Source organism: Scomber japonicus, chromosome 15, assembly GCF_027409825.1.
Source record: "Scomber japonicus isolate fScoJap1 chromosome 15, fScoJap1.pri, whole genome shotgun sequence".
Taxonomy (NCBI): domain Eukaryota; kingdom Metazoa; phylum Chordata; class Actinopteri; order Scombriformes; family Scombridae; genus Scomber; species Scomber japonicus.
The window spans coordinates 14,327,243-14,354,819 of NC_070592.1; the positions used below are offsets into that span (position 1 = coordinate 14,327,243).

Consider the following 27,577-nt stretch of genomic DNA (forward strand, 5'->3'; position numbering starts at 1 on the left):
TTATCTCTGTCTATCCCACTCTTTCTCACAGAAGAGAGGAGACAAAGTGCTGATTCCGCATTCCTCCCTAAAGAAATCACCACACATTATATAACAGAAAATAATCCCCCCCTCTCTCTTTGTCTCTCTCGGTTATATATTTTCCCAATCTCTATCCCCTCTCTGCTTCCCCTCCCTCCCCATGCTCCTCCTCCCTTAGGCTCCCCTCCCTTCCTCCCTCGCCAGAATATATTATCTTGAGCAGGAGCAATATTAAGAGTTGGAATGGGGTGAGAGAGAAGAGAAGAGGCAAACGAGATAGAAAAAGGAGAGAATCAAAGGGGGTAAAGAACAAAACACTACGGGTAATAATAATAAGAAATATAATATTAAGACTGGAGGTTAGCTGAGGTCATAGTATGTCACTGCTAAAATATAAAGTCAGGGAATATCAGCCAGTGGTTTTATGAGTGTTTCATTATTGATAGTGAGAAGGAGAGAGACTTATTAAGTCGAATCCAAAATCAAAAGTTCAGAAGCAGCGATGAAGGAAGAAGGGTATTTAAAACATTGGGTTTGCTGTTATGCTTATAGCTTCCATCTGTGGCACAGCTGCAGCAGGGATTTTATGTGTCATCATGTAGCATTTGCTTAGTTTTATTAGAGAATGTAATCACCCAACCAAATACCTACTGATAAGGACTGAAAATGTTTCCAAATAAGCTCCAAATAATATACAAATAAAGTCTTTCAGGTACAACATACCGACACACTGATGGATGTGTGTTTATGTGTGTGTGCCTGAGTTATGGCACGATGAAATTGCACTGCAAGTAAATGGCCATTATTGACTTGTTGACATCAATATTCAGAGCTGTGGTTTGTATTTTCCCATTGGTTTGAAGCCTTGAGAAATGAATTAAAAAGGTAATAATGTTATAATGGAATATTTAGAAATACATCAATACTCAAAGGGGAGTTCCTTCCCAGTAGATTGCAGTGTTTACCTAAAATGGCCATGCTTTAATACAGTGGTTTGTAGCAAAACTAAATCCATTAAAATATGTTTATGAAACAATTCAGGTTTGTCATTTGGCCCTTAATAGAGTAAGAATGGCATAAATACAGGTTCAAAACCTGCACATATTTTCACAGGTGATAGGTATCTTGTGTGAATACATAGCAATGCGTTGTGTGTGTGTGTGTGTGGTGGTGGTGGTGGTGGGGGGGTCTCTTAAATAAATAAGCTTCTCATTGAGACTTAAAAACGATCACAGTGTGTGATATCCTGCGAAAATCATGATGATTTCACAGGAAATTGGCCTCCATCTGTTTTCTTTCAAGGTTATTGAATAACTGTTCTGTGAGCAGAGACAAGTGACTCTGCATTATACTGTGGGCTGGTCTCTTTAACTTGAAATGTATATGCATATGAGGTGACTTTGCAGTAAATGAGATATTCCAGCCAGAGAATAGGTTGATACCTTAATTAATTTTGGAAGAAAGAACCCTGACAAGAGAGAAAGAACCTACTTTTACAACCCAGTCTCACATCAAAGTATGCATTAGCTACAGTACGTTGGTCCACAGCGCAAAACATATTAGTTTCACAATAACAGCTCTGTCAGTTTTTTTTGGGCCTATTCTTTCCTATTGACATGTGTCCACATCACATGACTTAATAACTCCAAAACCAAATCAATCACTGAACGAAGATTATGAAAATAAAATACACATTTCTCACTAGAAATATTATCAAAACACATTTTAATGGCAAATCTATCTAAAGAATATATCATTTTCCACTGAGAATAAAAGGAATGTCAGCCATTGTTTGGTTTTCATGAGGCATGGATGTAGGCTAATAGAAAATAATAAGCCAAAAGAAAACAACTCACAACCATACAGTAGACCAATGTAGCTGTGACCAATGTGCTGTAGACCTATGACTAGCTGTTACTTCCCCCCCCCCCCCCCCCCCCCCCCCCCCGTAAATATATTATGCTTTTGATTTTTTCCTTGTGTAGCTACCAATTCATTTACAGCTATTAAAAAAAAACCCAAAAAACAAACCATGAGAATGGTTGTAGGTGGAAGTGGTTTGGACTATACAATATGCTATATATATATTATACTATACTATACAAGTGAAAAGCAAACAAGGAAGGAACCCTGCTTACCTTCCGCCCTTCACACGCTTATTAAACAGTGTTATTCAAGGTATAACCCATAATTGTGTGTGCCTGTATATCTGTATCTCTCCAATAAACCTCTTCTTAGAGTGTAAACAGCTTCCTGTAGTAAAAGACATACCGATACAAGAAGGCACAGGGTTATCCCAGGCTCTCCTTTCGCCTGTCATACATTTCAGCGTGGAAGCTCCATGCAAGGTGTATCCGGGCTCGCATCTGTATGTGATGCTGCTCCCGGAGAAATGACCTTGATCGTTGACCTTGAAGCCAAACTGAGGCACGCCTGGGTCATCACAGTGAGACAACTCAAAACCTAGAAAGATATAGAAACATCTTTACAGTGCATACTCACTATGCAACAACTAAGATGCAATATTCCCTTAAGATTTGGCATATTCATGTATGCTGTGCTCTCTGATATCACAGAGCCTGTTAAGCTCCCATCCCAATTTAATAAAAAATATTATATCAGGAGCAATATTACAATATTAGGAGTAATACTGGGGCATGTATACACCTTATCCAACTTAATGTTGTTTTTCACAGTCTATGTAAGCTCAGTTTCCATGGTAATGTTAAGAATCTTCTGTTTATTCATGTGCACCATTTTGGAGAGCGGGAAATGAAGAGTTATATAAATAGCTTATCCTTATAAAACCTTAACCAGGGTTTGATCAACAGTATTACCTAAAAGACGAGGTGTGAACAGATTTGAGCTATCTTCTGGAAGACTGCAGTAGATTCATGTCTAAATCCTTAAAAGTGGGCATTTGCAAAGCTGCACTTTAATCATTTGCCAATCTGAACACACCCACCATCATCCTGACATCTAAAATGGTTCACTGTATGACAAAATAAGTCATTGTGAATAATTTATACACAAGTTTTATTGAACTCTAGACATGCCATTAAACATAACTAAAAACATATGGTGTCACACAGTAGTTCTTAACTTGAACTTGAAAAATGTTGCTGCAATCTTTTTTCAGCTGATGTCCTTTTGTTTGTATGGAAAACTAACTTCTATTTTCATCAGTAGGGGGGAAGGTGAGGTGCAGAGGAGTAAGTACTTGATGCTCCACTCTACTTGCACAGCAGAGAGACAATACATCTTCAAAGTGGTATGCAAATCAGCCTGCATGACTCCATTTAAACAATTAGATTTTCTAAATCCAACTATGCATCTAAGAGGGCACTGGAAAATGTGGGTGTGCTTTGGTGAGCATCAGAACGCACCTTTAACATCCCATCCTACGCTGAAATCATAGCTCACTGAAAGCTTTGTTAATTTAACGTGACAAGTTTCCTGTGATCATTTCAGCGGTGGAATTTACAATCAATTCTGTGATGGTTTGGGAAATGAGAACTATTTAAAATTAAATCAGCTCAGGAAATTAGTAAAGCTGTCACATGATATTTAATTGCTGAATTGATGTGATTCTGATAATAACTGTAGTAATGAAAAGCAACACTTAAAGCAGGCCCTAGTTTGTGTTGTTAATAATGTGCCATTAGTATAGAATAAAATTGTTTCATAACAGCACTCAACAGCATACATTTGGTTTCGACTAGCCTAGGTTGTGTGCACTGCAAGTAAAGTTCATACTGGTTGGCTGTCTGCACTTACTGGAGTAGACCAGTTTGAATCCTTCCCCTGTATGTTCTGCATTACTGTAAAATTCCAGCCACAGATGGTTTGAAGTGGAGATCAGGGTCAGGCCCAGCATAGATGACCCTGTGAAGGCTCCAAGAACTTGGGCTGTGTCGTCTTTACCATCATAAATCTGGAAAAAGAACAGTGCAATATAGTGATGATGCAAGATAGATTTTAGGCATAAGAATGACAGATATCTAATTGTGTGTTTACCTTGAGTATATCTCCCTGGGCAAGATGAAATGTTCTAGCAGAGATGTTGATGCCTTTCCCAGCTTGCACCTGGTTATCAATACACAATGACATTTGCCAAAAGTTAACATCCCTATGAAAGCCCAGTATCTATATTAAATTATAGCTTTATCTATCATTAGACCCTGCAGTGGACCTAAAACACATTTAAGATGCCTTTGAATTCTTCTTTCACAGGAATGATGTGCAGATACCCCAACACTTGACCTTATACTATATCAACATTGTATCCACTCAGGCTACAGTGACTATGTGGCAGACAGTTCCATGACCAATAGTAACTAGTTAGCAATCCTTCCGGTATGAAAGACATTTTATGAATCATGTCCCTTGACCTGACTTACCAAAGAAAGAAGATGGATTCAATATGAGGTTGTGTATGTGTGTAAGAATGCAAGCAAGTCAAGGGTAATCAGGTGGGAACCCACTCAAAACAGCACTAAGAAGGTTCAACAGTCTGTATCACCGTCCCAGAACCCACATCACCCATTACTCCTCCTTTTTTTTAATTGCACACTACACACACTCCTCTCTTCTGTCTATTACATGACCAGACATCATCATCAGCTAATGGCATGTTCAGTTAACCAGTGCACTGCTATCACTGGCAGCATGCTTCTCAACTCACCATACAACAAACCTATGAATCATCCTCGGCTACCTCACATTAAAAAGGACATAAACTTCTGTCTTGTTTCATAATCATGACCTAACAACATGTAGCTAATTAGTTTAAGCTAACTATCTATATGTTAAGTAGTATGCCTGAGTGACCAGACAAACCAGTCTTCTTCAGCCTGAGAATCAAAAATCAACATGAAATGATTAATTGATCAACAATGAACAGACGCAAATGTGAAGACTGAAAATTAATTTCACAAGTTTTCTTAATACATTTGCCCCAGCTTGCAGATATTTAGAGTACCCTTTATGAAGTAACTAGAAAGCACAATGAGTGACATTGCATTGATTGATTGAGAACACATTACTGTATATGTATTTTCAAATCGCCTCCATCTGTTTACCTGAATGCTGTAGATGCATTCGTGGTTGTTGTCATAGTTCATCGGGTAGTTTGGAGAGAGAAGGATCCCCTCATTGTTTATAACTGAAGAACCACACTCCGCTGATGACAAAGACAGAAAACAGATAATTAAAAAAACGGTCAGCAAATATTAAAGAGATATTTAATAGTGTTATAATGATTGGATGTGTCCATGCAGCAAAACAGAAGTACTTACAATTGTATTGGACAAAATCTTAACTTAGCATCTTTTTCCTTGTCTTTATAAAGCTCTATCCCACTGTAAATGTTTCGGAAATTGTACTAGTAGTCATATAGAATACATCAAAGTGGAAAGATTTTTTTCATCTGGCAGAAGATGATGCACCCGTTTTCCTCCATAGATGAATGAATTCCTCTAAAGTATGTTTGCGTGTATGTGTGTGTGCATGGGAGTCATTTAATAGCACTTTTAAACAGCTGTATTGTCTGCTATCTACTTGTGTTGAGTCGAATGAGCAGGTAGTAAAATAAACTAATTTCCCTAACGATACCCGCTCTGCACTTCTCACATGTGCCCTCTATCTGCAATATCTATGTCCCCTTTCTCTCTTTTTTCCCTCTCTCTCCCTTCCTTTCTTCACCTCTCTGTGTCTCTACTTGTGTAATAGTCATATTACAGCTGTCATATCGTCAATAAATCACGCTGCTACAGTTTCCATTTAGAAAATTACCTCTCCACCCTCTTTCCCCCTTAATTCCCTCACTCTTGCTCTTTTATCTCTCCCTCTCTCTATGAATAGCGCTCCTTTACTCTCCCCTACTTCAATCAACCTTACTCTTCCGCTTCTCTCGAGTTTCCTCCATTCTCATCCCTCTTCATATTTTTTCCCCTTTTGTCTTTTTCCTCCTTCTACTCTTTTTTTTCCCTTCACAGTGGTAAATAGAGGATAATGTCTACAAATTACAGAAGAGTATAGGAAACAAAGCCAAAGGCACATTTGATTCTATAAAAGAAACTATTCTGGTCCTACCAAAAACAATACATATAAACCATACAACCACCGAAGCAAAACTTTTAATCTACAAAGTACATCACTTAGTTAATTAAAGCATACATTTGGCTTTATACTGTATGTCTTTCCATGGTTAGAGTACTTGACTTTACAGGTTAATGACAATAGAGGAACAACAACAACAATAGAAGCAATCAAACAAGCAAAAGTTAATAAAACTAAAGTATCGTACAGCTATTACGAAATAGTATTTTATAGGTCGTCCAATCTTTCCTCTCCTCTTCATCTCCACCTCCGTGATGTGCACGACATCATGCAGCAATGCAACACAACACACAGGAACTAAATATAGCAAACTGCACTACGCCATGTAACACCAGCAAGCAACACCACTCCTACCTCTTTGCGTGTTGATGACAAAGAGCCAAAGATGTAAAAACTGCCACTGCTAACAGTTTGTGAAATGTTCTCACCAGCAATCTACATCTAAAATGAAGTAATGTCCTCTTTTACAAAATATGGATGGAAAATATCTGTCTCTCTACATCTGTATTTTATCATGCTTCTTTTGGTGTTGTTTAAAAATAACACATCCTTTCAAAGAGTGCAGGAATATTTTGTCTGGTCCCTTTTCCTGTGTGCATTTAATGTAGCCCTGTATTGATTTGACATTTGCACCCAAATCAAATCTCATTTGCAAATTTCTTGCTTACAAAGACCCTAAAGTTACAGGTACAGGGCAGAATATTGATCTTGTGGGGAAATACATGCTCTGCATTTGACTAATCCCCATTATTGAGAGAAACTAGACAAGCATTAGTCTGAATACTCCTAATAGAGCTGGAGGAACACAGTGCAAATTCAGGGAGATTCAGCAAACAGGGATTTAAAGTCACAACCCTCCAACACCATTTTCTTTATTTATTTTGTCATTTTACTTTCATCCCGGCTTATAAGTGCACATTTTTAAATGATTGAAGTTTGTTTTGAAAAGACTGAGAAGACCTCCATTTTACACTAAGGGCCTGATTTACTAAAGGTTTGCGTGTGTAAAAACGTGTGCAAACTTGACATCACCCGCAAAAAATGTGCAAGCTGATCTACTAACGCAGCGCACTGAGGTTTGCATCTTTCAACTGTGCAAGATAATACACACTGTCCATTTAGTACGTTTGCCATAATGAATATGTAATATGGGGCGTTTCAACCCCAATGTGCAAAATACAGGGAGGAGAAAATGCAAATATGTTATTTAGCACATGCATTGTGATTTACCAAACCTGAAGGTAATTTTACTGACGCTAACTGTGTCTATAAATAATACCTTTGAAGGGCAGGTATTAACCAGCTGCGCACAGATGACTTTTGTCACTGTGGAGAGGAGGAGACAGAGGCACAATGACAGAATACGTACAGGACAGATTTTTTCCACCTGTGTTAATATTTTGGAGTGAAATATTTTTGGTTTTACTAACAGCATTGACTTTGTCACAAATAATCTCCCATATGTGGGTTTTTCTGGTAAAATTAGTTTTTGTTATAACTCAACATATTTGTTAACCTCTTCCACTAGAACCTGGTCACATTTCATTTTGCACTTGCAGCTTTCTGCAAACTCCCCATTCAGACATGCAAAACCTTCATTTAAATACTGCTGTCTCCACCCTGTTGCACCTGTTTTCATTCACACAGTTATTCTTAGTAGATCACCCACAAAACGCATGCAAACGAAGCGCGCAATCTATTGAAGTGTGCATGCAATTTAGTACCCTCTATTTGGGATCTTAGTAAATCAGGCCCTAAGCCTGTAAATATATGCTTATAGACAAATTCCTTGAGGTAGAAGCAGACAAGCCGCCATTACTGAGGTGGCACTTCAAACGTAACACACATATAACATTGTAATGTATGGGAAAAGAGCTCAGACTTTGGTTCCTTTTCCAAGAAATATGTCCAGGAGATCCTATAATAAATAAAGGTTCAACTTTTCAATTAAATTTGGTCCCATTTTATAAGACTGCTGTGCTGTTATCAGCTGTCTCAGTAATAAACCTAAAAAAATGGAAAGCAAAAGCCACAAGGCTCTGCTCCATAAAATATATTTAACTCCTGTAAATATCCATTAAATCTTCATGTTGGGATCCCATTCTGAGCACTTAAGACCAAGCGATCTGCTGACAGATGGTGAGCTGCCACCCTGCATATTTCTTGGCAACTTGATACTATGTTTCCTGGCCGAAATTTCTGTTTCAATCTATCATGTGTTTCCAATTTTTATTGAATAGTGCATTATTTCTGATTACAATGCAAGACATAATGGAGTTTAATGATTTAGAACATGATAACTTGGGTTTCATTTGCCACTCCACACAACACTTTCACATCCACATTATTCCTTCCTCTGAGTGTTATAACCAATTCTGACTCCGGCTTTTAGAACTGATAACTTCCACATTTACACAGACTACTTTCATCTGTTAAAGGGTGACTGCTGACTGCGACTAACCCAAACACCTCTTCTTCCACTGTCAGCCTATATGCATTCTGTTCCACTCTTCCACTGCAGTCATGGCGGTGGTGCTGAAAAGCATAATGTATAAAGCAGCTGCCAGATTTGTCTATTTCCATGATGGGCCATATTTACAATGATTGTCAATAATGGTTTTGTACTGATATACATCTCAGGATATTCCATACTTTCCTCCTTAAGAGAGCATATCTTCACCTCCCTTTGACTTCTTAGGCAACACAATTGTAAATTGGAGTTCAATAAAAAAGCTTCTATGTTCTGACTCATCTAGTTTCAAGAGAAAATGCAATGCATTAATACACTGCCTGCTTCAAACAACTAAATCTCTCTTTTCTTTATCATGTTCATGTATCATGAACAGTATCTGTATGCTTGCCTCCAAGGCCTTATTTTGTTTTGCATTGAATTCCTTGCAGAAATGTCCTTTTCACTTCAGTTTATTCAACAAGTCATTCAAAAGCATCCGCAGTAACAGCATGACACATCCTAAAAAAAAAAAACTAATATTAAATAAAACATAATTATAGTCATTTCTGCTAATGTCCTTGCTTGTAAAACTCATCATTATAGGGGCTTGTGCAGGACTGTGAACAGGCCAAAAAATCTCTGCCCACTGGTGACTCATGTTATAAGTAATATCACTGACATTTATTGTTCATCCACTGACTGAAATGTGGTTTGTAAAAAATGTGGCTTTAAATACAGTGCTGTCTGTAGGACTCCTTTTCAGTTCAGTGCCATTTTGTTCTCTGTGTTTAATACATTTTGGACGCTGTTTAAGAGTTAACACTGTTGGACAGAGCGACATTCAGCTTGAAAATCTACGTCCAAGTTGGAAGATAAAGCGTGGACATGCTACTTTTCTGCTCTTAATAACCCTGAAAAAAATCCTCCTCTTTCTATAACTCCCTTACAGAACCCAAGAGGAGCCACAGAATAAAAAATAACTTATTTGTGCTCCTGATTTAGTAATTCATGCCCTCTGTTTTTTAATTCATAAAAACTCAGCTTCAGGGTTGTAGATTCATCCATTTTCTATAGGCTACTGCTTATCCTCCAGAGGGTCTTGGGGGAGCTGTAACTGATATCACCTGACATTGGGTGAGAGGCGGGGTACAGCCTGGACAGGTTGTCAGTCAATCACAGAGCTGACATGCAGTGACAGACAACTATTCACATTCACACACCTACAGGCAATTTAGAGTCACCAATTAACCTAACCTGCATTTTTCTGGTCTGTGGGAGGAAGCCAGATCACCCAGGCACAGGGAGAAAATGCATACATATATGTACTGTATATATAGACACATATATATTATGTATTATATTATATAAAATATTTTTATGAGCTCAATACTTCCTTCACCTTTGTGCTGTGCCATTTTCTTCACTATATTGTACAACCAAAGTTATTGACCTTGTTTTTTACTGGCTTTTGAATTGATGCTGTCCAGGTTCATAAAAGTATAATATGACATTTAGAAATGCATATTTTTGTTGGTCAATAATCTGTGCAAACATTTCTGTGTTTTCAAAGAACCTCAGAACACCAGCAGCAAAGCAGCAGCCTGTTGTAAACACAATTTCACTGGAGCCTGGCACTCTGTTACATTAATTACTAAACAATACAGCTCTATGTTCTCTTTGTTTGTGAAACCCAGAGATAATTATGAGAGTAACATAAAGTATTTGCATTTATAATCAAATCAAAAACTTTTCCTGGTAGCTGAACAGACACAAACCTAGACAAACTATTCTATATGTGTCCCCTCTTGACTACTGTAACTCCATTTTCACTTGCTTCAGCAAAACATTCCTAGATCGTTTAAAATTGGTCCAAATTGCTGCTGCTAAACTCCTGACCATGTCCTTCAAAAGGTCTCATGTAACACTGATTCTGATTGCTCTTCACTGGCTCCCCATCAAATTCAGAGTCCAATCCAAAGTTCTTGTGTTGTTTGTCTGTCTCGGCTTAAAACTAAAGGAGAATGTGCTTTTGAGGTTGTAGCGGCCTAACTTTGGAGCTCTCTCCCTTTGGACCTAAGATCTGTAGATTCTGTGAGCATATAAAATCAGCTCAAGATCTATTTATTTTTATGTAATTTTTCCATTTTCTACTTAATTCTGTTTTTTATTGTGTTTTACATCTGTATGTATGTTTATCCCTTATTTCTTATGTAAATTGCTTTGTGACATCTTTTCTCTTAAGAGGCGCTATAAGTGAAGTCATTTACTTACAACAGTATGGCTTCTATTCTATATCAATACATACCAACACATCTTGGTAGAGGAGCACTCCACATTCTTCGACCACCTCCCAAACAGATTAACTCCGGCGCCCCCTCAAGGCGGTACCCCATATTGCAGGAAAATGATAGCGTGTCTCCAACACCAAAACTGTAGCCGTTTCTCCTGCCGAACCTCGGCATACCAGGGTCCTCACATGGCTCCAAGGTGTATTCTGCAGAAAATAAGGTGAAACTGAATACATAACAAATATAAAATAAATATAAAACAATTTACCAAAAGTCGGTTAGCGCTACGAAATCTTTTAGATTAAAGTTCATGACGAGAAACAAAAAAGATATATTCAAATATATTAAAATCAATACTGTATTTAGCGTTTTTGAGCCACAACTAATAAGTACCTTAAGATGTGAGTTGATAAGAGTCTAAAATCAGACAGCCAATAACTTTCAATTTCAAAGTCCCAAATCCACTTAAATGCTAATAGTAATCTGACACAATAACCATTAAATATTAAATGAAACATACAATAAATTCATTGCCACAATCTCTCTCCATCTCTAAATCTTCCTCTCTCCATTTCTAAAAGTCTCCAATAATCCAGTAACTCTTGTAAAATAAACTCTTGAAAATGTATTCCACTTAAATATAATCTTTGCCCGAGAGCTTGTGTGAACAATTAGCAAACAAATTCAGAGTCTGAGTTGTGCTGAAATACACTTGTAGGGGATTTTATTTTTCTTCTGGCTGACAATGATAATGTGAAATGTATTTAAGAGCATGCTGCAGTATGACACAGCATGTTGACACCTCCCATGTGTAATACATCTGGTAGGCGGTGAAACATCAATCAGAGTAGACTCAGATCTAAGTACTTCTTTTTTGTCTATAAAGATTCTCAGTCATCAAGGTCATAGTTATCAAAAGAGGGATGAATCGAGGGCATCTTGACTTGTAGATACTTGAAGAGGATTCGCCTCTCATAAAAGGAGCTTCTTCAGTTCAAACTGACTGGCAGGGAGTTTCAGGTACTTAATCTCTGTGGGGTCGTTATCAAGGTCATTGATACCACTTGGTTCATTAGTGCTCATGGCTGATGTAACGATGTCTTTTAACGAGAGTCATTGGAGTCACCTGAGGCCTAGTGTTAAATGGCAGTCGTTGGAGTTGTTGCATGAAGCCAAATATAAATGATTGCTAATTCTCCCAGGAATAGATGATATAACAACATTGTACTCCTTTTAACCAAAGTCAATGACAGCGCTGAAAGGGAAATTAAGTAAAGGAATTTAATTTATAAGGGGCAGATTGAATTTTGTCTTAATTATACTCTTTAATCCCTCACTCAATTTTGAATGAGATTGAAGTCACACAACTCTGGATTAGGGTAACATTTGTGACTTGTACACACCCTGAGGAGGCAGCAAAGATCCATCTCCATCTCTTTTTGCATTCAGTTTAATGTTGTGTAACTGAATTATAAAATGTAGGAAGTCAGCAAATATTGCATCAGGCTGCATGCTTCCTCCACTTGTTCTCCATGGTGGTTGACTCATTAGTGAAAAAACACTTTTCTGGTCTTTTTTGTTTTCTTGTATGTTTTTAATTCAGTACATATACCCAGTAGTCCCTGTAAAGCAGTACTGAGACCCCAATCCCTATTTAAATAGCAAATTAAAGCCAATGTTTTAGAAACAGTCTTTGCCAAGTAGCTTGATATGCACAGGAATCTTGACAATTTTCTGACACGGCTGCTGTTAGTTGCACACCACTGATACAGCTTGTCAAAATCTCTAATGACATATTGATGATGTTATACAGGAACTTGATTTTACTGGATCTCAGTGCAGCTTTTGACATTGTTGATTGCTGTATGTTGACTTTTGGAGGCATGTTGTGGCCTGGGTCAGCCCTGCAGACCCCATTTTACTTGCAGTGTATATGCATCCCTTTGAGATGGGTATGGTTCATTATACTGTGACATAACCTGGTACTATAGTGAACAGATTCAAATATACATCTAATTTAACTCTAAAAATATAAAAAAGTTATGTTGTTGTATTATGATGTTTTCAGAATTGCCTAAACTCTGGATCGCAAGCAAGAGGGCTTTTATTAACCAAGTTTTATTGGGTCCCAGTCAGCCTTCTAGTCTCTCTTTCATCATCTGTTACGTATGATCCAATTCAAGATCCTTTTGATTAGTTCTGCAAGGTCAAGCACCCGTCTACATTAGGCTGAATTCATATCTAATCAGGCGTTGCAGTGAAAACACCAGTCCTCCCCTTCATTTGAATGTAGGTAGCGCATTTAGGCTGCGGGGGTGGGAGCTGCAGGGGCACTGCAGTGGAAATCAGTGAGAAAGTTGAACCAGAATCAACTTTTGGAGAAACGCAACCCGACATCACTTTGCGGTGGCCAACCACAAGAGGTAATCACACTGAGTAGAGATGTACAATCCTGCCATCAGGGAGTACAAACACGTTACTGGGAAGAGGGGATGACATTTCTCTTCATTTGATAACATTAAAAGTAAAGTTAGGTTTTGCTGACGGCTTCCAAACTCATTTTGAAAAGGAGAGAGAGAGAGTTCACGTGAGCTGACAGCACCAGAGAGAGGGAGAGACAGACAGTAATGGTGGTTGAGAGTGAATGAAGAGAGTGAGCAGTGGTAGTGAGAAATTTGGTGAAAGAGAGGGATAAAAATTTATTTTCTGATGTTTTAACTGTTAAAAATAAAGACGCCCACACCCCCACCCCCACCTTGCAATACCTGATTTGGTCTGAAAATGGCCTTAATGAGCTACTATAGGGTTAGGGTTACCATACTTCAAACTAAAGAAGATTTAGCTTTTATTGTTGTGACCTGTCAGACCTAAGGGCCCGTGGACACTTTCAAAAAGCCACACTGTTACATATGCCATGTGTCTATATTTTGTGTTACATTTTATACTTTCCTTGCTTGAGGCAAGGCTGAGACAGATCATTTACCACAGTACATTGTATGTACAGTGTATGTGACTTCATCCTACTAGAAACGTTGCTCTTCTATGTTGTCTTTAAAGAGAAGCTATTATTTAACTGTTATGGAGCTTCTTTGCATGAGTTTCTAGGCTGAGCCAATGAAAAATTGATAAGGGTGTTACTGCTTAATGGTTTTTCATTTTGCCTGGTTTGGATTTACAAACTTTCATTAGTTCTACAGTATCATACTGACTTGTTCCAGTACGTGAAGGAAAGGTTGGGGGTAAATGGAAACTAGACCTTGTTGAAGAATAATAGTACAATATGACTGTTGTTAAGTCAATTACCAGAGAAAGTTATATTGAAGCCCTCATATGAAATAGAAAAGTCAGAGATGAATCGTAGTTGGGCTTTGAAGTTGCCATAGAGACCAGCATTGATGTTGCTAGGCAACTCATTGCCGGTCAGGCGAGCCAGTGGTTGCAGGAAACTCCCATTCTCAGTAACCAAGAGGTAGTCGTGTTGGTCCTCCAGATGAAAAGAACTGAATTGAAACTGGACTCCTATTAGATTCAAGGAGAGAGACACAGACATGAACAACAGACTGATATAATGTATGAAACAATCAGTAAGCATTATTTTACAGTCCGATTACAGCAGATACAAATTGTGCACTACAGCTTACATGAAAGTTGTAATTGTAACATTAATTTTCATTGTAATCTATGAGTGGCATTATAGTATCTCTTGTTTTCAACCAACTACTCGGTATACAGTACATACATTGACAACTGCAAAAACCTGAAGTTGAAGTTTGTAGTTACAAATTACTTGATGTGTGAATGTGTGTGTGTGTTCTTAGTACATCTAATGCTGCACTGATGTGTGTGATTTGCTACTTTCTCTCACTCTGTCTCTCTCTATTAAGGAGTGTGGATCAGTGTGCATCTCTTGCCTTTCCCATGGCTGACTTCAACAGTCCAGGTACAGTTGAGAGATGAAGGGTAGCTGTCTGGATAGCCGGGGCTAAGGATGGTTCCCCAGGGACCTCTAACATCTCCGCCACATAGAGCTGGATAGATTGAGAGAGACAGAGTGGGAGAGAGAGAGATATGAGCAGAGACAGGGGACAGAGGCAGATAGAGGGTTAGGATCAGATAGTTGATAGCTAAAACGGATAATGTTTCCCTGTGGACCTTTAATACCACTTCTATAGTACACACACACAGACACACACAAACACACACACACACACACACACACACACACAGACACACACACACACACACACACACACACACACACACACACACTAGATTATTAGGATAGAGATATCTGTATGTACTGACAGTTGTGTATCTTGTCATCCATTAGGAAATGTTTGAATGTGTATTCCCTGAGAGCTTTGCTTTAATTGTTTAAGCTTGACTTTTCTCTTTTATTCTGTCGCACAAAAGTGAATAATGACGATGATGGATTATTCCCTATTTATATATTTTCATGTCCCTGAAAGTAACAAACATCTGGTTATGAGTGCTGCATGGGTGATTGTAGTAACTAAAATTATGAAAATGGACTTGAATCCAGTTGCCTGAATTTTAATTATGCAATTATTCTTTCAGTGGTGTATAAGACAGTTCTTCCAATACATCAACTGTAGGTCAGCATGTGTGGTAGAGGTGATGACAGTGATCTCTGAACTGGTACATACTCAGCAGAGAGAAACCATTTTCAGGAAACACATCCTCATAATTAAACGACAGTATAAGTCTAAATTCAGCTGGCAAAAAATTACCATTAATTACATTTATGCCATCTCGCAGCCATAATGCACTCCAGAACAACATAATTGGACCATAATATACTGCTTTTGAAAACCTTTAGAAATCACTGTTTCAAATCATCATCTTATATGATTTGACAATGATGTAGTTCAGTGGCTTATAGGCATGGGCAAGTTTAAAAGTGGGAGGGCCATCTTTTCCCAGAAAAACTGACTTATGAAAAGTTAAAATAAAAAAGAACAAACAGACAATTGCCTGTCCAGTGCACAAAATGGCAACTAGACATAAACATACACAGCACGACAGTGTTAACCTCGACAGAAATCACGCATGTAGGCTAATGTATCCCCTGTTCATTCGTTATACCCTACTGTCATTGTTGCTTCAGTTATGGTTATGAAACACAATATCTGTACATTTTTACAGAAATCTGCTCTATCAAGAAAACTGTCCATACCACTTTGATTCAAAGCACCTTGATTTTCCATACTTGACTATGCTGAGAAATACATAGAAATTTGGCTGTGAATGTGGTTCATAAATGGCACACAATGGCCCACAATGGCCCACTGCGTGAATCCATGGTGGCAAGGACATGATTTCATTTGGAGAGGTTGGGGTGCTGACTATTAAACACCCCCTCTACAAAAAATGTTTGAGTTCATTAAATACTTGCAGCGATTCCACCGCAGCAAAAACCAAAAGCGCGTCTCCCCATTGAGAGAGATGCTGTGTGCATATACAAATGAGGCACAGCAGTACAACTTGGTTGATTATTAAAATCTCCAGACACGCTGACAGGATCGGTCAGAATCTAATGTTAATTAATACTCTGTGTTCTTCTGCACATCTAAATTGTCACACACACAATCCAGGTTCATACAATGAAATTGTTTGAAGTAAAGCAGTCTTCCTCCTGATAAATCCTGAGTCCATCACAGCTGTCTAAAAGATATTTCAGTAACTAAAAGTTTAATTCTGTTTCCTCTGGAGAGTTTCCTCTGTCCTGTCAAGTTCATAACTACAGTTTTTAGTAGTCAGGTTACTGGAAACAATTCTAACCAGCATGTGTCTGTGAGCAACGTGTCTTTTCCCCATTCCACAATCTTTATGTGCAGAGTCTATTTTTGCTGGACTGGCTCGACAGAAGAAGAAAAAATACAACAACACAAATGGGCCTATACTCTGCCAGCCACCTGTATTCTGCAGCACCCACAGTAAACGTGCTTCCCACAGGTTCGGATGAACCCCTATCAGGCTGACTGGGAGAAAGTGCTTTACTGCCAGGGAGTGAGCAGCTGGGCTGACCTCATTGTGGGCTGATGAGTCTGGCAGACTGTGTTAATGGAGGCAGAGAAGTTTCCTCTTCCTCAACGTTTTTTCAAATAACACATAAAAAGGTTTGTTTGACCATTGTTGTAGAGTTAATGTTACATCACCTGAGAAGCAGGTAGTGTAAGAACTACAGGAGTTACAGTCCGTTCAACAGTTCTGTTAATCAGACAACAAATTTAACACACATCAAGTCAACAAGAAATTAAGTTTATATTGATTGATTTCCATATATTTATTATACTGATATATAATATATATTTATCGTTACAAAATGTATTTTGATGAAACTTGGCTGGGTGGGCCAGTGCTGCCTAGGTCAGTTAATGACTCCATGCCTGCTGTTTAGCAGTTTAGACACAAAACCATGTGGTTAAGGTTGGGGAAAGATCATAGTTTGGGTTAACATGAAACATCATGATGCAATGGCTGTTGTTTTTTTAAATGTCCAGCTCAAAACATGACACTCTGGGTTGCAAATGGGACGCTAACAGCTGTCTCCTGCAGCTTTAATTTTTTCCAACCTTCAGTTCTGTCCTACTCTAGTATTCCTTGCTTTCATTGGTTAGGTAGGTTTTGACTTTAGGATCGACATGGTTAGGGTAAGAATATATAAATATTGACATAATTTGAATGGCGTCAACTACACGAGTCATAATTACTACAGCTGCTATATGTTTGCCAGCCTGAATTTTACACCTATACCGTCGATTTTCTTGTGAGGACAGGCTGGCTCTCGCTTACTTACGGCAGCACTGTGAATAGCTTGGGTTCAGGCGAGGTTTGCTTGCATCCACATTCTGAAAGTGTTAAAATGTTTTACATTTTCTCTACTTTCTTCACTACAGCATATTCATTAAAAGTTTCAATCTGCTAATACCTTCCATACTCCAGTGACTTACCATAACTGCCAATTTGTCCCCATGATCATATTCCTGTGTAAGTTAAATATGTACTATATTTGAAGGCACATTTGATGTATTATCACATCTGGTGTACAATGTTAAGAATCAGTTGACAGTTGGCATTTTTATCATTAATTCTGCAAGAGACAAATGAATAAAACATACAGAAATCTAATATATTCAGTAGATGTATTGTGAGCCAAACGATGTGACAAAGAAGTGGAGAAAAACAAAGTTATTGGAGTAATTTGCAAAGTTGCTTGCTATATAAAAAGTGACCATCTAGACAAAAAAGGTGTAATTTATCTAATTAAGAAATGTGGGACATTTGAATCCCATTTGTAAGATTTGGTTGCCTGGGGACATACTCTCTGAGCTCTGTTTTCAGGAAGAAAACCAATACACAAAATCTAACAAATGTGCATAATGTGCAAGAACCATAAAATGTCTTTTATTTCTGAAATCTATCTTCTGGTAATACAATTTGATTTCAAGTTATTCAAGGCAGTAGAGCAGTGAAGCAATACAAATGTTTCTTAGAGACTATTTAAAACATTTTGAACCTCACAGTGCGGCCCCAGGATGACCCTGCAAGTTCTGCACACGGTTGAGCGGTACACATTGTTATGCAGCCAGGGACGCTCAGAGTTGAAACCAGGTCCTCAGAAAAGCTTGGTCAAATCTGTTGCTCATTCTATGCATACTAATGCATGGAATGAGCTGGTGCTTCATTCCTGCTCGCTCCAGTTGGTTCATCTTACAGTTGGACAACTTGCCTGTCATTTTCCTTTACAATAAACCTATAATATGGCATAACATTACCTTAAAAGTGCAATGGTGGCAGAGCAGTTGGATGGCATGATTAGGGAACAGCTCAAAAAGTTCTGCTTAAGTGTCCTTGAGCAGGACATTGTACCATAATCACTGCTGACAAAAGCGACAACTGCAAAAAACAGACGAGTCACATATTGAAAATGTACTCAATCCACAACAGAGCATCAGTATCTTCAGACTTAACCACCACAGTTTTTATAATATCAGCATTCCCCCCAAAACAAGGCTGAATGAGTAGTGAGAACATTTCCAAACTAAACAAATACATCGATGCAAGCAGGCATGTGTACACATATGCACACAGACTGTATACACACAACCTTACAGTACATACTCACTCATGCACACAAGCTTGCACGCCGACACACACGCAGACACACACGAAGACACACACACAGACACACACACACCCAATGCTATTAATTATTAATACTTTTCTGCAAGGAAGCTCTTAATGTTGACTGCTGAGGTATGTGAGGAATCTGAAAGACTGCATTACATTTCAATCTCTCCCAGTTGTTTCTCTTTGTCCCTATCTTGCCCTCTTTTTCAATTTACCTTTTACATATCCTTCCACCTTTCACTGTCAGTAGGTTTCCTCTCTGTCTTTTTTCTACATCTGTATAAAAGGTGTTGAGTGATTCTACAATAACGTCAGTCTTTGGACTTTAAAAAACATTTATACCTTGATGCATTTATGACTGGAAATGGATACTTATTTAGATCATTATTTAAATATAAATAATACATAAACTATTTTTGTTCAACATCTAGAAATGTTTAGAATGTTCTATTTAGTCAAGGTGCTAATGTACTTCTTTCAAATTACATATCACATTTACTTTTGTCTTTCCGCACGTGCAGTTTGAGCATTTCTCAAACACAAGGTTCAAGGTTGAGTGAGTTTCTTTTTGTACTGTCTTGCTTGAATTCATTGCATACTACTTATCAATCATTAGGCTAGATAATTTCTGTTTTTTATGTTTCTGTATTTGTTGTATGGATACATACCATGTAAACACAGGTATTCAGTTCACAAATCCTGGCCAGCATGCCTCCTCACAGGAAACCACTGCCAGTCCCAGCAACTGTGCAATTTAAATGTGGTTAACAAGCAAATGAGCCAACAAGCCGAACCAAGCAAGCTGCCACAAAACTGATGCAGCATTGTCGTTTCTTTCTTTCATCCGCACTCCACCATGATTGGAATAAGAGAGAGTGAGAGAGTGATAAGATAGATAGATAGAAAAAGGGGGTGGGGGTTGGGGGTAGAGAGATGGAGAGAGAGAGAGAGAGAGAGATTATCCTTCTCCTTTCTCCCTTCATCCACTCCCGCGCCCTCTCTCACTCCTTGATTTGAGAGAGAAGAGAGAGGAGGTGACAGCCAACACAGGCTCTCGTCAACCTTACCTCAAACCTTCCTGTGTTCATGGTTCACACAGGAGAGAAGGTGACAGGAGGCACATGGATAAAAGCACTACACACACAGCCACAAGTACACATAGAGGATGTGCTGACATATAGTGCACATGGGGGCGCGCGCGCGCGCACACACACACACACACACACACACACACACACACACACACACACACACACACACACACACACACACACACACACACACACACACACACACACACACACACACACTCACACACACACACTCTACATGCCCACATATCTCTAATCTTCTTTTCAAACCATCCTCAATCAGCCACAGTAGCCGTCACTGCAAATTGCCCCTGTGTGCTTCAAAGTGTGTGTATGTGTGTGTGCACCCACATGTGTGTGTTTGCGATTCAACTAGTGGTTTTGTCGCAGAACAACATGTTCTAAGTGACTCAGCTCTCCATAGAGACGGCAGACTCTACTGCTGATCTTTCACACAAATGAAATAATAACAAAATCTGTGGACTTATCTTACCTTTCATCATATATTTTTTTTTACATGAATCTGATTACAAGGGAAGTCATTTCATTTCATGGATATTTCATTTTGGAACAAATATCCTCATTTGTAGCATAAATTGTTTGTGCAAGATGATGAGCAAGTCTGCAGTAAAGTTGACCTTGCCATGTCAGAATGTCCTCGAATGTGTCATTGTCCAGATGAAATGTTGTGTTGCATTTGATGTACTGTCTTTGCACTAGAATAATGTGAAACAGTTTGGTCTTACATTTATATATGTAAAAAAAAGTCAATAGCAATGTATATATTAATACATAATAATTATATATATATATATATATATATATATATATATATATATATATATATATATACTAATATATGATAATTTATATTTTAATGTGAGGAAAGTACCATTATCAACTAAGTACCATACATTAGTACTTTCATGAGCTCCTATAATTATGATGGAGAATGTGTCAATATCTGTCCTATATTTTCAGTGTGGTAAATCACATCTTCCTCAACATGCCTCTAATTACATGATCTTTTCAGTTATTTACCGTCACATGTAGGTAAAGGGTGGCTCCACCAGTGGTTCTTTTCACATACTAGCGGCTCTTCATGGCTGAGTCTGTAGCCAGAATCACAACCAAATGACACTGTGGATCCTATGGAGAAGTCCTGTCCATACCGAATACCATTGACAGGGATACCAGGGTCCAGACATGAGTAGCTGTCCACTGTGACACCTGAAAAACAAAAGGGGTATAATGTCTGAGGTGGTATTCAGCTTTATTGTGTTTGGTTTTGCTGATCTGCCTAATCGATAGCTCAGGTGGTCTGACAGGTTTGTCTGGTGGGATCATTCACACTCAAAATGAGGGAAGTCAGAGACATTCTGTGAAAAAGTTTTTCCCCTATATACTATAGATGGACAAGCATAGAGGATAATATATTGTGCTCATGAATGCATATCTGAATGTGTATATGCATAAATGTACTGTATTAGTTTTCTGACTTACTTTCATATAATATTTTGAAGCCAGCATTCGATCGGCTGCTATCAGTGGTAAAGAACAGATACAGAGAATTGGTGCTGCTGAACAGGAACTGTGGCACCTGGGTCCCATTAAAAGATCCAATCAAAGGAGCCACGACGTTGGGTCCATCGTGGATCTCGAGGAAGTCATAACCCAGCTCTGTCTGGAATCTGTGAGACAATACCAGAATAAACACATACATATATTTTATCAGGACTTTGATGCTGATATCTTATTTTGTCAATGTCGTCAATGACAAAAAATGACAGAAACATCTATGGTCTTCACAAAATGGTCTGTTTGCTGTATTCATTCCTCATTATTTGTGACTGAATGACTTTGATGCCCAATAATCCTTAAAACCTGATACATTTACAAATTAAATTTAGCTTTAAAATAACTGTTGGAGAAGAAACATTCACAACTTCAGCAATAAAAATCGTACTAGTACTTGTTCATTTTTTTTTGTGAACATGCTACAATAGGACAGGATTCAAACTTTAGGAGAGCCAGTCTTTAATGGTTTTCAAGCCGTCTAAAGGTTGTTCTAGTCAGTATCGTTAAATGCACTTTACAAGGAAATACATTTGGAACAGAAACTCAAACCAATGAATATGATTTTAAAGGACCCTCTAAATTAGGGGTCAGCAACCTTTTCGATATGAAGTGCCATTTTCAAATTTTCTTACTAATGAGTGTGCAAGGGGCTCCAGATTCATTTCAAAAGTGTAGGTTCCAAAAAGTTTATGTGTGTGTTAGGGCCTTTTCATACTTTCTGCATTCTACGTCCACAGATATCTGTGAACTTGAACATGAATCACTGACCTACATACGGTTCCATTCATACTTTATGGAGTCTGCAGACACAGACGTATTTTACTTGCGCACTTGTAAACAGGGCTGCAGCGTGATAACTTACCAGATTTATCCAGTGTTTTTCTGCCATTAAACACAATAATCTGTAACAATTAACATATTTGCTGGATCGTATTTCATTCCACGGATCTTTAATTGTATTCTATCCGTATAGGCAACGTGCATACCAAGTTTTTAATTAAACATTTTTCTCCCACAATCAAGACATTGTAATTATATATGAGCACTATCCAAGAATGCTGCCATCCTTATGAAAACATCCACATCTGAGTTGAAATCATTAACCCTGCCAACCTTTTTTACTCCATGTGGTTACATATTATATGCAGTTCTCATTTCAGGATACTGCTTTCAATGACATCCCCTCATTTACAAAGTGTTGCAATAGCAGCAAATGTCAAAAATGGAGAATTAAATGTAGCAAACAGAAATGTGAGCACTCTACAAGAATGTTGCCATGTAAAAAAAATCTGCATCTGAGATGAAAAAAAAAAGACCAGGACAAAGAGCTCCATTATGCAAAAACATTTGTGCTACAAATGAACAGATGCCCACCAGTCAGTACGATCCCTGGCCCTGCTTTTCTTTGCAGTCATTTTACGTTGCACACAAGCTTCATAGTGGTCAGTTGTCAAATGCCTGCGGGAGGGGCTGAGCATGCTCTTCACATGTGAGAATGTCTGCTAACAAAGATAAGTTGAGCCAAAATTTGTCAGCAAAGCCAATGCAATGTTCTTGAGACAGCTAAACTTCTCCAGTAGAGATATCCAGCAGGTGAAGATCCAAGTTCCGTGATCATGCCCTGCTGTGGTTTCAAGCTGTTTCCGTGGGTCTGAAAACTTTGTCACCCACAGTGTTGAGCTCTTCAGCTCAATCAGCTACATTACCATGTCCTGTGTATCCAGCCAGTCTGTCAGAGATAAATCCAGACAAATCTATCGGATTTGATCAAGAAAGAGGATGTGGGCCCATACTTCTTAAATTCCGCAAATCGTGTTCTGAATGCTGACTCAAACCTGCTGATTGTATTTTCAAATTTTTTTGTTCTATTTTCAAAGTGAACTTGCCTTCCAATTTATTTAGCACACAGTCTACTGCTGCTTTGAACGGTTGCTGCACCTCCGTGGCCGCCATGCTGGATGTAAACAGAGTCGCTCTACAGTCGTCATCGCCTTGAGCCCGACTCCCTGTTCTGTGATTGATTCCCTATTTTGTCTTGGTGGCCATGCTAACTTTCTCAGCGAAGTGGAATGTTGCTGGAAAGAGAGCACGGGTTTACCCAGGCTACCTAAATACATGGTTAGAAGGCAATTGCAGAGTTTGGTTTCCACTGGCTCTGAGTGAAGTTGCGGAAAGTGGAGGTAACAACGTTGCTTGAAAAAATTGCCAGATTTCCAACCAAAGCCACCCATGTATCCAACATAACCAAAACAGTTTCACAACCCACTTCTGGTCTATGAGTACTGGATAGTCTTGGCCTGGTTTCCTGTGTTTTTCAGCATGGAAGGTCTTTAAGGCATCAAGGCAGCCAACAAACCAGTCCAAAACTTTTTGGCAGCTTAGCCACCTAACCACTGAGTGGAGAGGGATATGTTTGTATGAACAGTCCGTTTCCTTGAGCAGGGACTGGAACTGTTTGGGTGTCAGAGCGGATCGAATAACTATGGAAGTCAACATTGACCATTGTAGCCAGGATCTCATTAAGACCTGAATTCTTTTCACTGTGGTTTTCTTGGAGTATTATGCAGTGGAGTTTCATCATGGGGTGATTGATGTGATGTGTCACCATCTGTTGCTAAAAAATCGTGCTAATGTCAATCCCTTGTTCATTAAAATGCTCCATAAAAACATGTTGTCACATTTTGTTGTTTCAGGCATTGGTTTTAAGAAGCAGAGCTCCTCCCTTGCAGTCAAATCACAGTGTCTTGCCATGACAGCCAAATGTGGTTTATTTATTATTTTACATTTATTGCTAGTGTGCCAGTGGTTAAGCTACTGCATGCCAATGGTGGCACCATGCCTGAGGTTGCTATTCACAGCTAAGAGAATTTATACAAAACAATATAAAACCAATAATACTCTGCCCTCCTGATCAATAACTCTCAGTATTAATTATAGCCTATAAAATCTGATTATTGTATTCTTGGTGAACCCCCATTAACTATAATCTTGTAAATCTTTGCTTGTCCAAAGTAATAGATGGTGATTCTGATGCATCAGTGCACTTCCACCAGTTCAGAGCTCTAATATGGAGGATCAAAGAATTATTCCACCCACCTGTCAAATGTGATTTTGATGGAGCGACCAGGTTCTGATTCAATCACCCACTCACAGCTGAGGGAATCTTTGTAGTAACCAGGCCACCCTGGAGACAAAATCACTCCACTGGGGGCTGAATAGTGGCCTCCACATGGAGCTGGAGGAGGAGAGGGGAAAGAGAAAGGAAAGTGTGGGAAGAAAAATTAGAGATGATTTGATTCAAAAGTAAAGTCTAAAACCAGCTTGATGAGTGAGTAAAATATAAGAAACTTGCACTTTTATTTAAATTAATCTTGTTGTCTGATAAACATTGATTTAAAAACAAAACAAAACAAAAAAAACCCAAAACAAAACTGTGCACAGATGGGAAATATCTGTTTCTTTAGCAGTTAAAATGCACTACTATCTTCACCAGCTCACTTTCTCTCATAGCCTCTTTGGTCCTGGAAAATATATTAATCAGTAAAGTTGCCCTAAAACCCAAACATTTGCTTAAAGATGCAAAAGTGCTCAATAGAGCTGAGGGGAACAGCAGATTTGGATGCAACAATCTTGAACATACTTAGAATAACTTTGTATGCAACAATCAGGTCATAGACTAATGGACACATGCATCATTAGATTAGTTCTACTGCATGTTCATTAAAAATACAGATGGACTGCATGCTCTGTTATTCTCTTTCATTAATGAAAATAGAGATATACATAATTGTGCCATACACAATATCTTAAATAGCATGCACAACAAACACCAACACTTAAAATAACACAAACAATCAAGCATATTCATGATGATCATTCATAACTCTAAATAAGAATTAGGAGAACTTTATCTGCTTTTAAAAGGTTACATTAGACAGGAAATAATGTGTTCCGGCCTTTCATATTTTATCTGGTTCAGATTTTAACTTCTTTTTGAAGTGTATTTGTTCTGGTTGGCACACCTTGAATACACATGGTTTTTCCATCAAAGTAGTTATATATGATTAATTGTATGATTAATAGTAGCTCCTGTATTACAATTATCTTCAGTTAATTATACCCGCTCTAGAAGATGTAGTGTAGTGTGTAAAGTATACTTTTTATTCCATTTAAGATTAACAGGTCAAAGTCAAATGTCTTTTTTCTGTACTTTTATACAAAGTGTTGATTGGACTCTGCACTAATGCTACCTTGACAAATTATTATATATTTTAATGGTGATATAATAAATGAAAATATTATAGTCAGGAATGGGTTTAATTATAATATATATAATTTAAACAGTAATCATATATTAAATAGCAGCAGTCACAGTGGAGACATGTAACAACTAATGCAAAGACATTTCTTGACTTCCCAAAGTAGTGGCTGTGGTTCCTTGTAACTACAACATACAAATATGATAAATGTGTCCAATTATATCTAACATTTATATTAGGGCTGTCAATCGATTAAAATATTTAATCACAATAAATCTGACCATCCATAGTTCATTGCAATTAATCGCAGATTAATCACCTATTTTTGTCCATTTAAAAATGTAATCTCTAGGGACATTTTTCAAGTTTTAATACTCATATCAACATGGGAGTGGACAAGATGTGCTTGCTTTCTGCTAATTAATTGTTGGAAATCACAAAACAAATGACAAAGATTGTCCCTTCACATTAACAGTAATTACTAATAATTGATCTTGTCGACAGACCAATCTGACAGGGCTTTGAAGCTGAACTTGCCATTCACAATACTTTTTTCTTTATTGATTGTTCCTTCCTAGTTGCAATCTAACTTAATGCTAAAGGGTTAAAGTTTAGCTTAAAAATCAACCTCCTTCATGTTTTCCAGAACATGAGTGCATAGAGCCTACATGTACACCCTCTGATGAGAACATTTGCATCACACAGACCCTTGCAGACCCTTGCCTACTCATGGATGCAGAAAGTAACAGATTAAATTAACACACCTCGTCGTCATTCCAGACAAGGAGAGTGAGATGTCTCAGTCATATTTCAGAAAAATCTCTTTCAACATTCGTTTCAACATTCGTATCTCATTATGTGATATAGAGGCTCCTGTATTGCCAGACAAGCTTAACTCAAAGACTAGTCATTAACACAGAGCCAGTTAGATAGACATATTCAATACTGAACCCACGCTCAATACTGTATAAGATAGTGTAGGCGCAGTACATCCAATTTGTAGAATCTGGTGAAAGTGTGAGGTGTTGTCCAGTTTAGCCACACATATCTCTGAAACAGTGCCCAGGATGTAACCATATCAAGAGTGGAATGAGCACACAGACCTACAGGGGGTTGCAGCGCTTTGCTATTATAGGACATGTCCCCACTATCCAGTGTGAAAAACACCACTTTACAAGAGGTTTTCCCAAATGTGTAGCTCATGACAAACAGAGGTGCTCTTATTTTCTGAATCAAGCTGTTTTATCAACATAGGTGCGTAATTGTCGCACTGGCCAGAGTGCATTTAGCCATTCATACTCCTGGAAAAAGGAGGAGGATAGAGAGCTGACGGCTCAATAGGGTATTTTGATAATGCCGGGTTAAAACCTTTGGCTTAAAACCCCCCATTAAAAACTGCATACAGTATATGAGGGGTTCACTGACAATGCATGGATGACTCATGCATTTTGCAGAGGCCAACGTGAGTGATATACCTGTTTTAAAGAAGAGCATCTTAAGCTCTACCTGTTGCAAAGGCTCAAAAGGGGGTTGACAGCACATACCACTGATAAATTATTTGGGGCTGTTAAATTTCTTTGGCCTGCCGAAATCATTGTGGACTACTTTGTGTGG

At 38.3% G+C, this 27,577-nt stretch overlaps 1 protein-coding gene across 1 annotated transcript in view; it reads right to left on the minus strand.

Moving 5' to 3' along the window:
* LOC128373891 (CUB and sushi domain-containing protein 3-like) overlaps positions 1-27,577 on the minus strand; it is a 276,110-nt gene that overhangs the window by 65,816 nt on the left and 182,717 nt on the right. The window contains exons 15-24 of the mRNA XM_053334086.1: positions 24,801-24,939; positions 21,630-21,817; positions 21,168-21,356; positions 14,793-14,909; positions 14,185-14,400; positions 10,899-11,087; positions 5,103-5,203; positions 4,039-4,107; positions 3,799-3,955; positions 2,293-2,484 (exon numbers count right to left, since the gene is read on the minus strand). Coding sequence (XP_053190061.1) covers positions 2,293-2,484; positions 3,799-3,955; positions 4,039-4,107; positions 5,103-5,203; positions 10,899-11,087; positions 14,185-14,400; positions 14,793-14,909; positions 21,168-21,356; positions 21,630-21,817; positions 24,801-24,939 — 1,557 coding nt within the window. The remainder of the gene's footprint in view (positions 1-2,292; positions 2,485-3,798; positions 3,956-4,038; positions 4,108-5,102; positions 5,204-10,898; positions 11,088-14,184; positions 14,401-14,792; positions 14,910-21,167; positions 21,357-21,629; positions 21,818-24,800; positions 24,940-27,577) is intronic.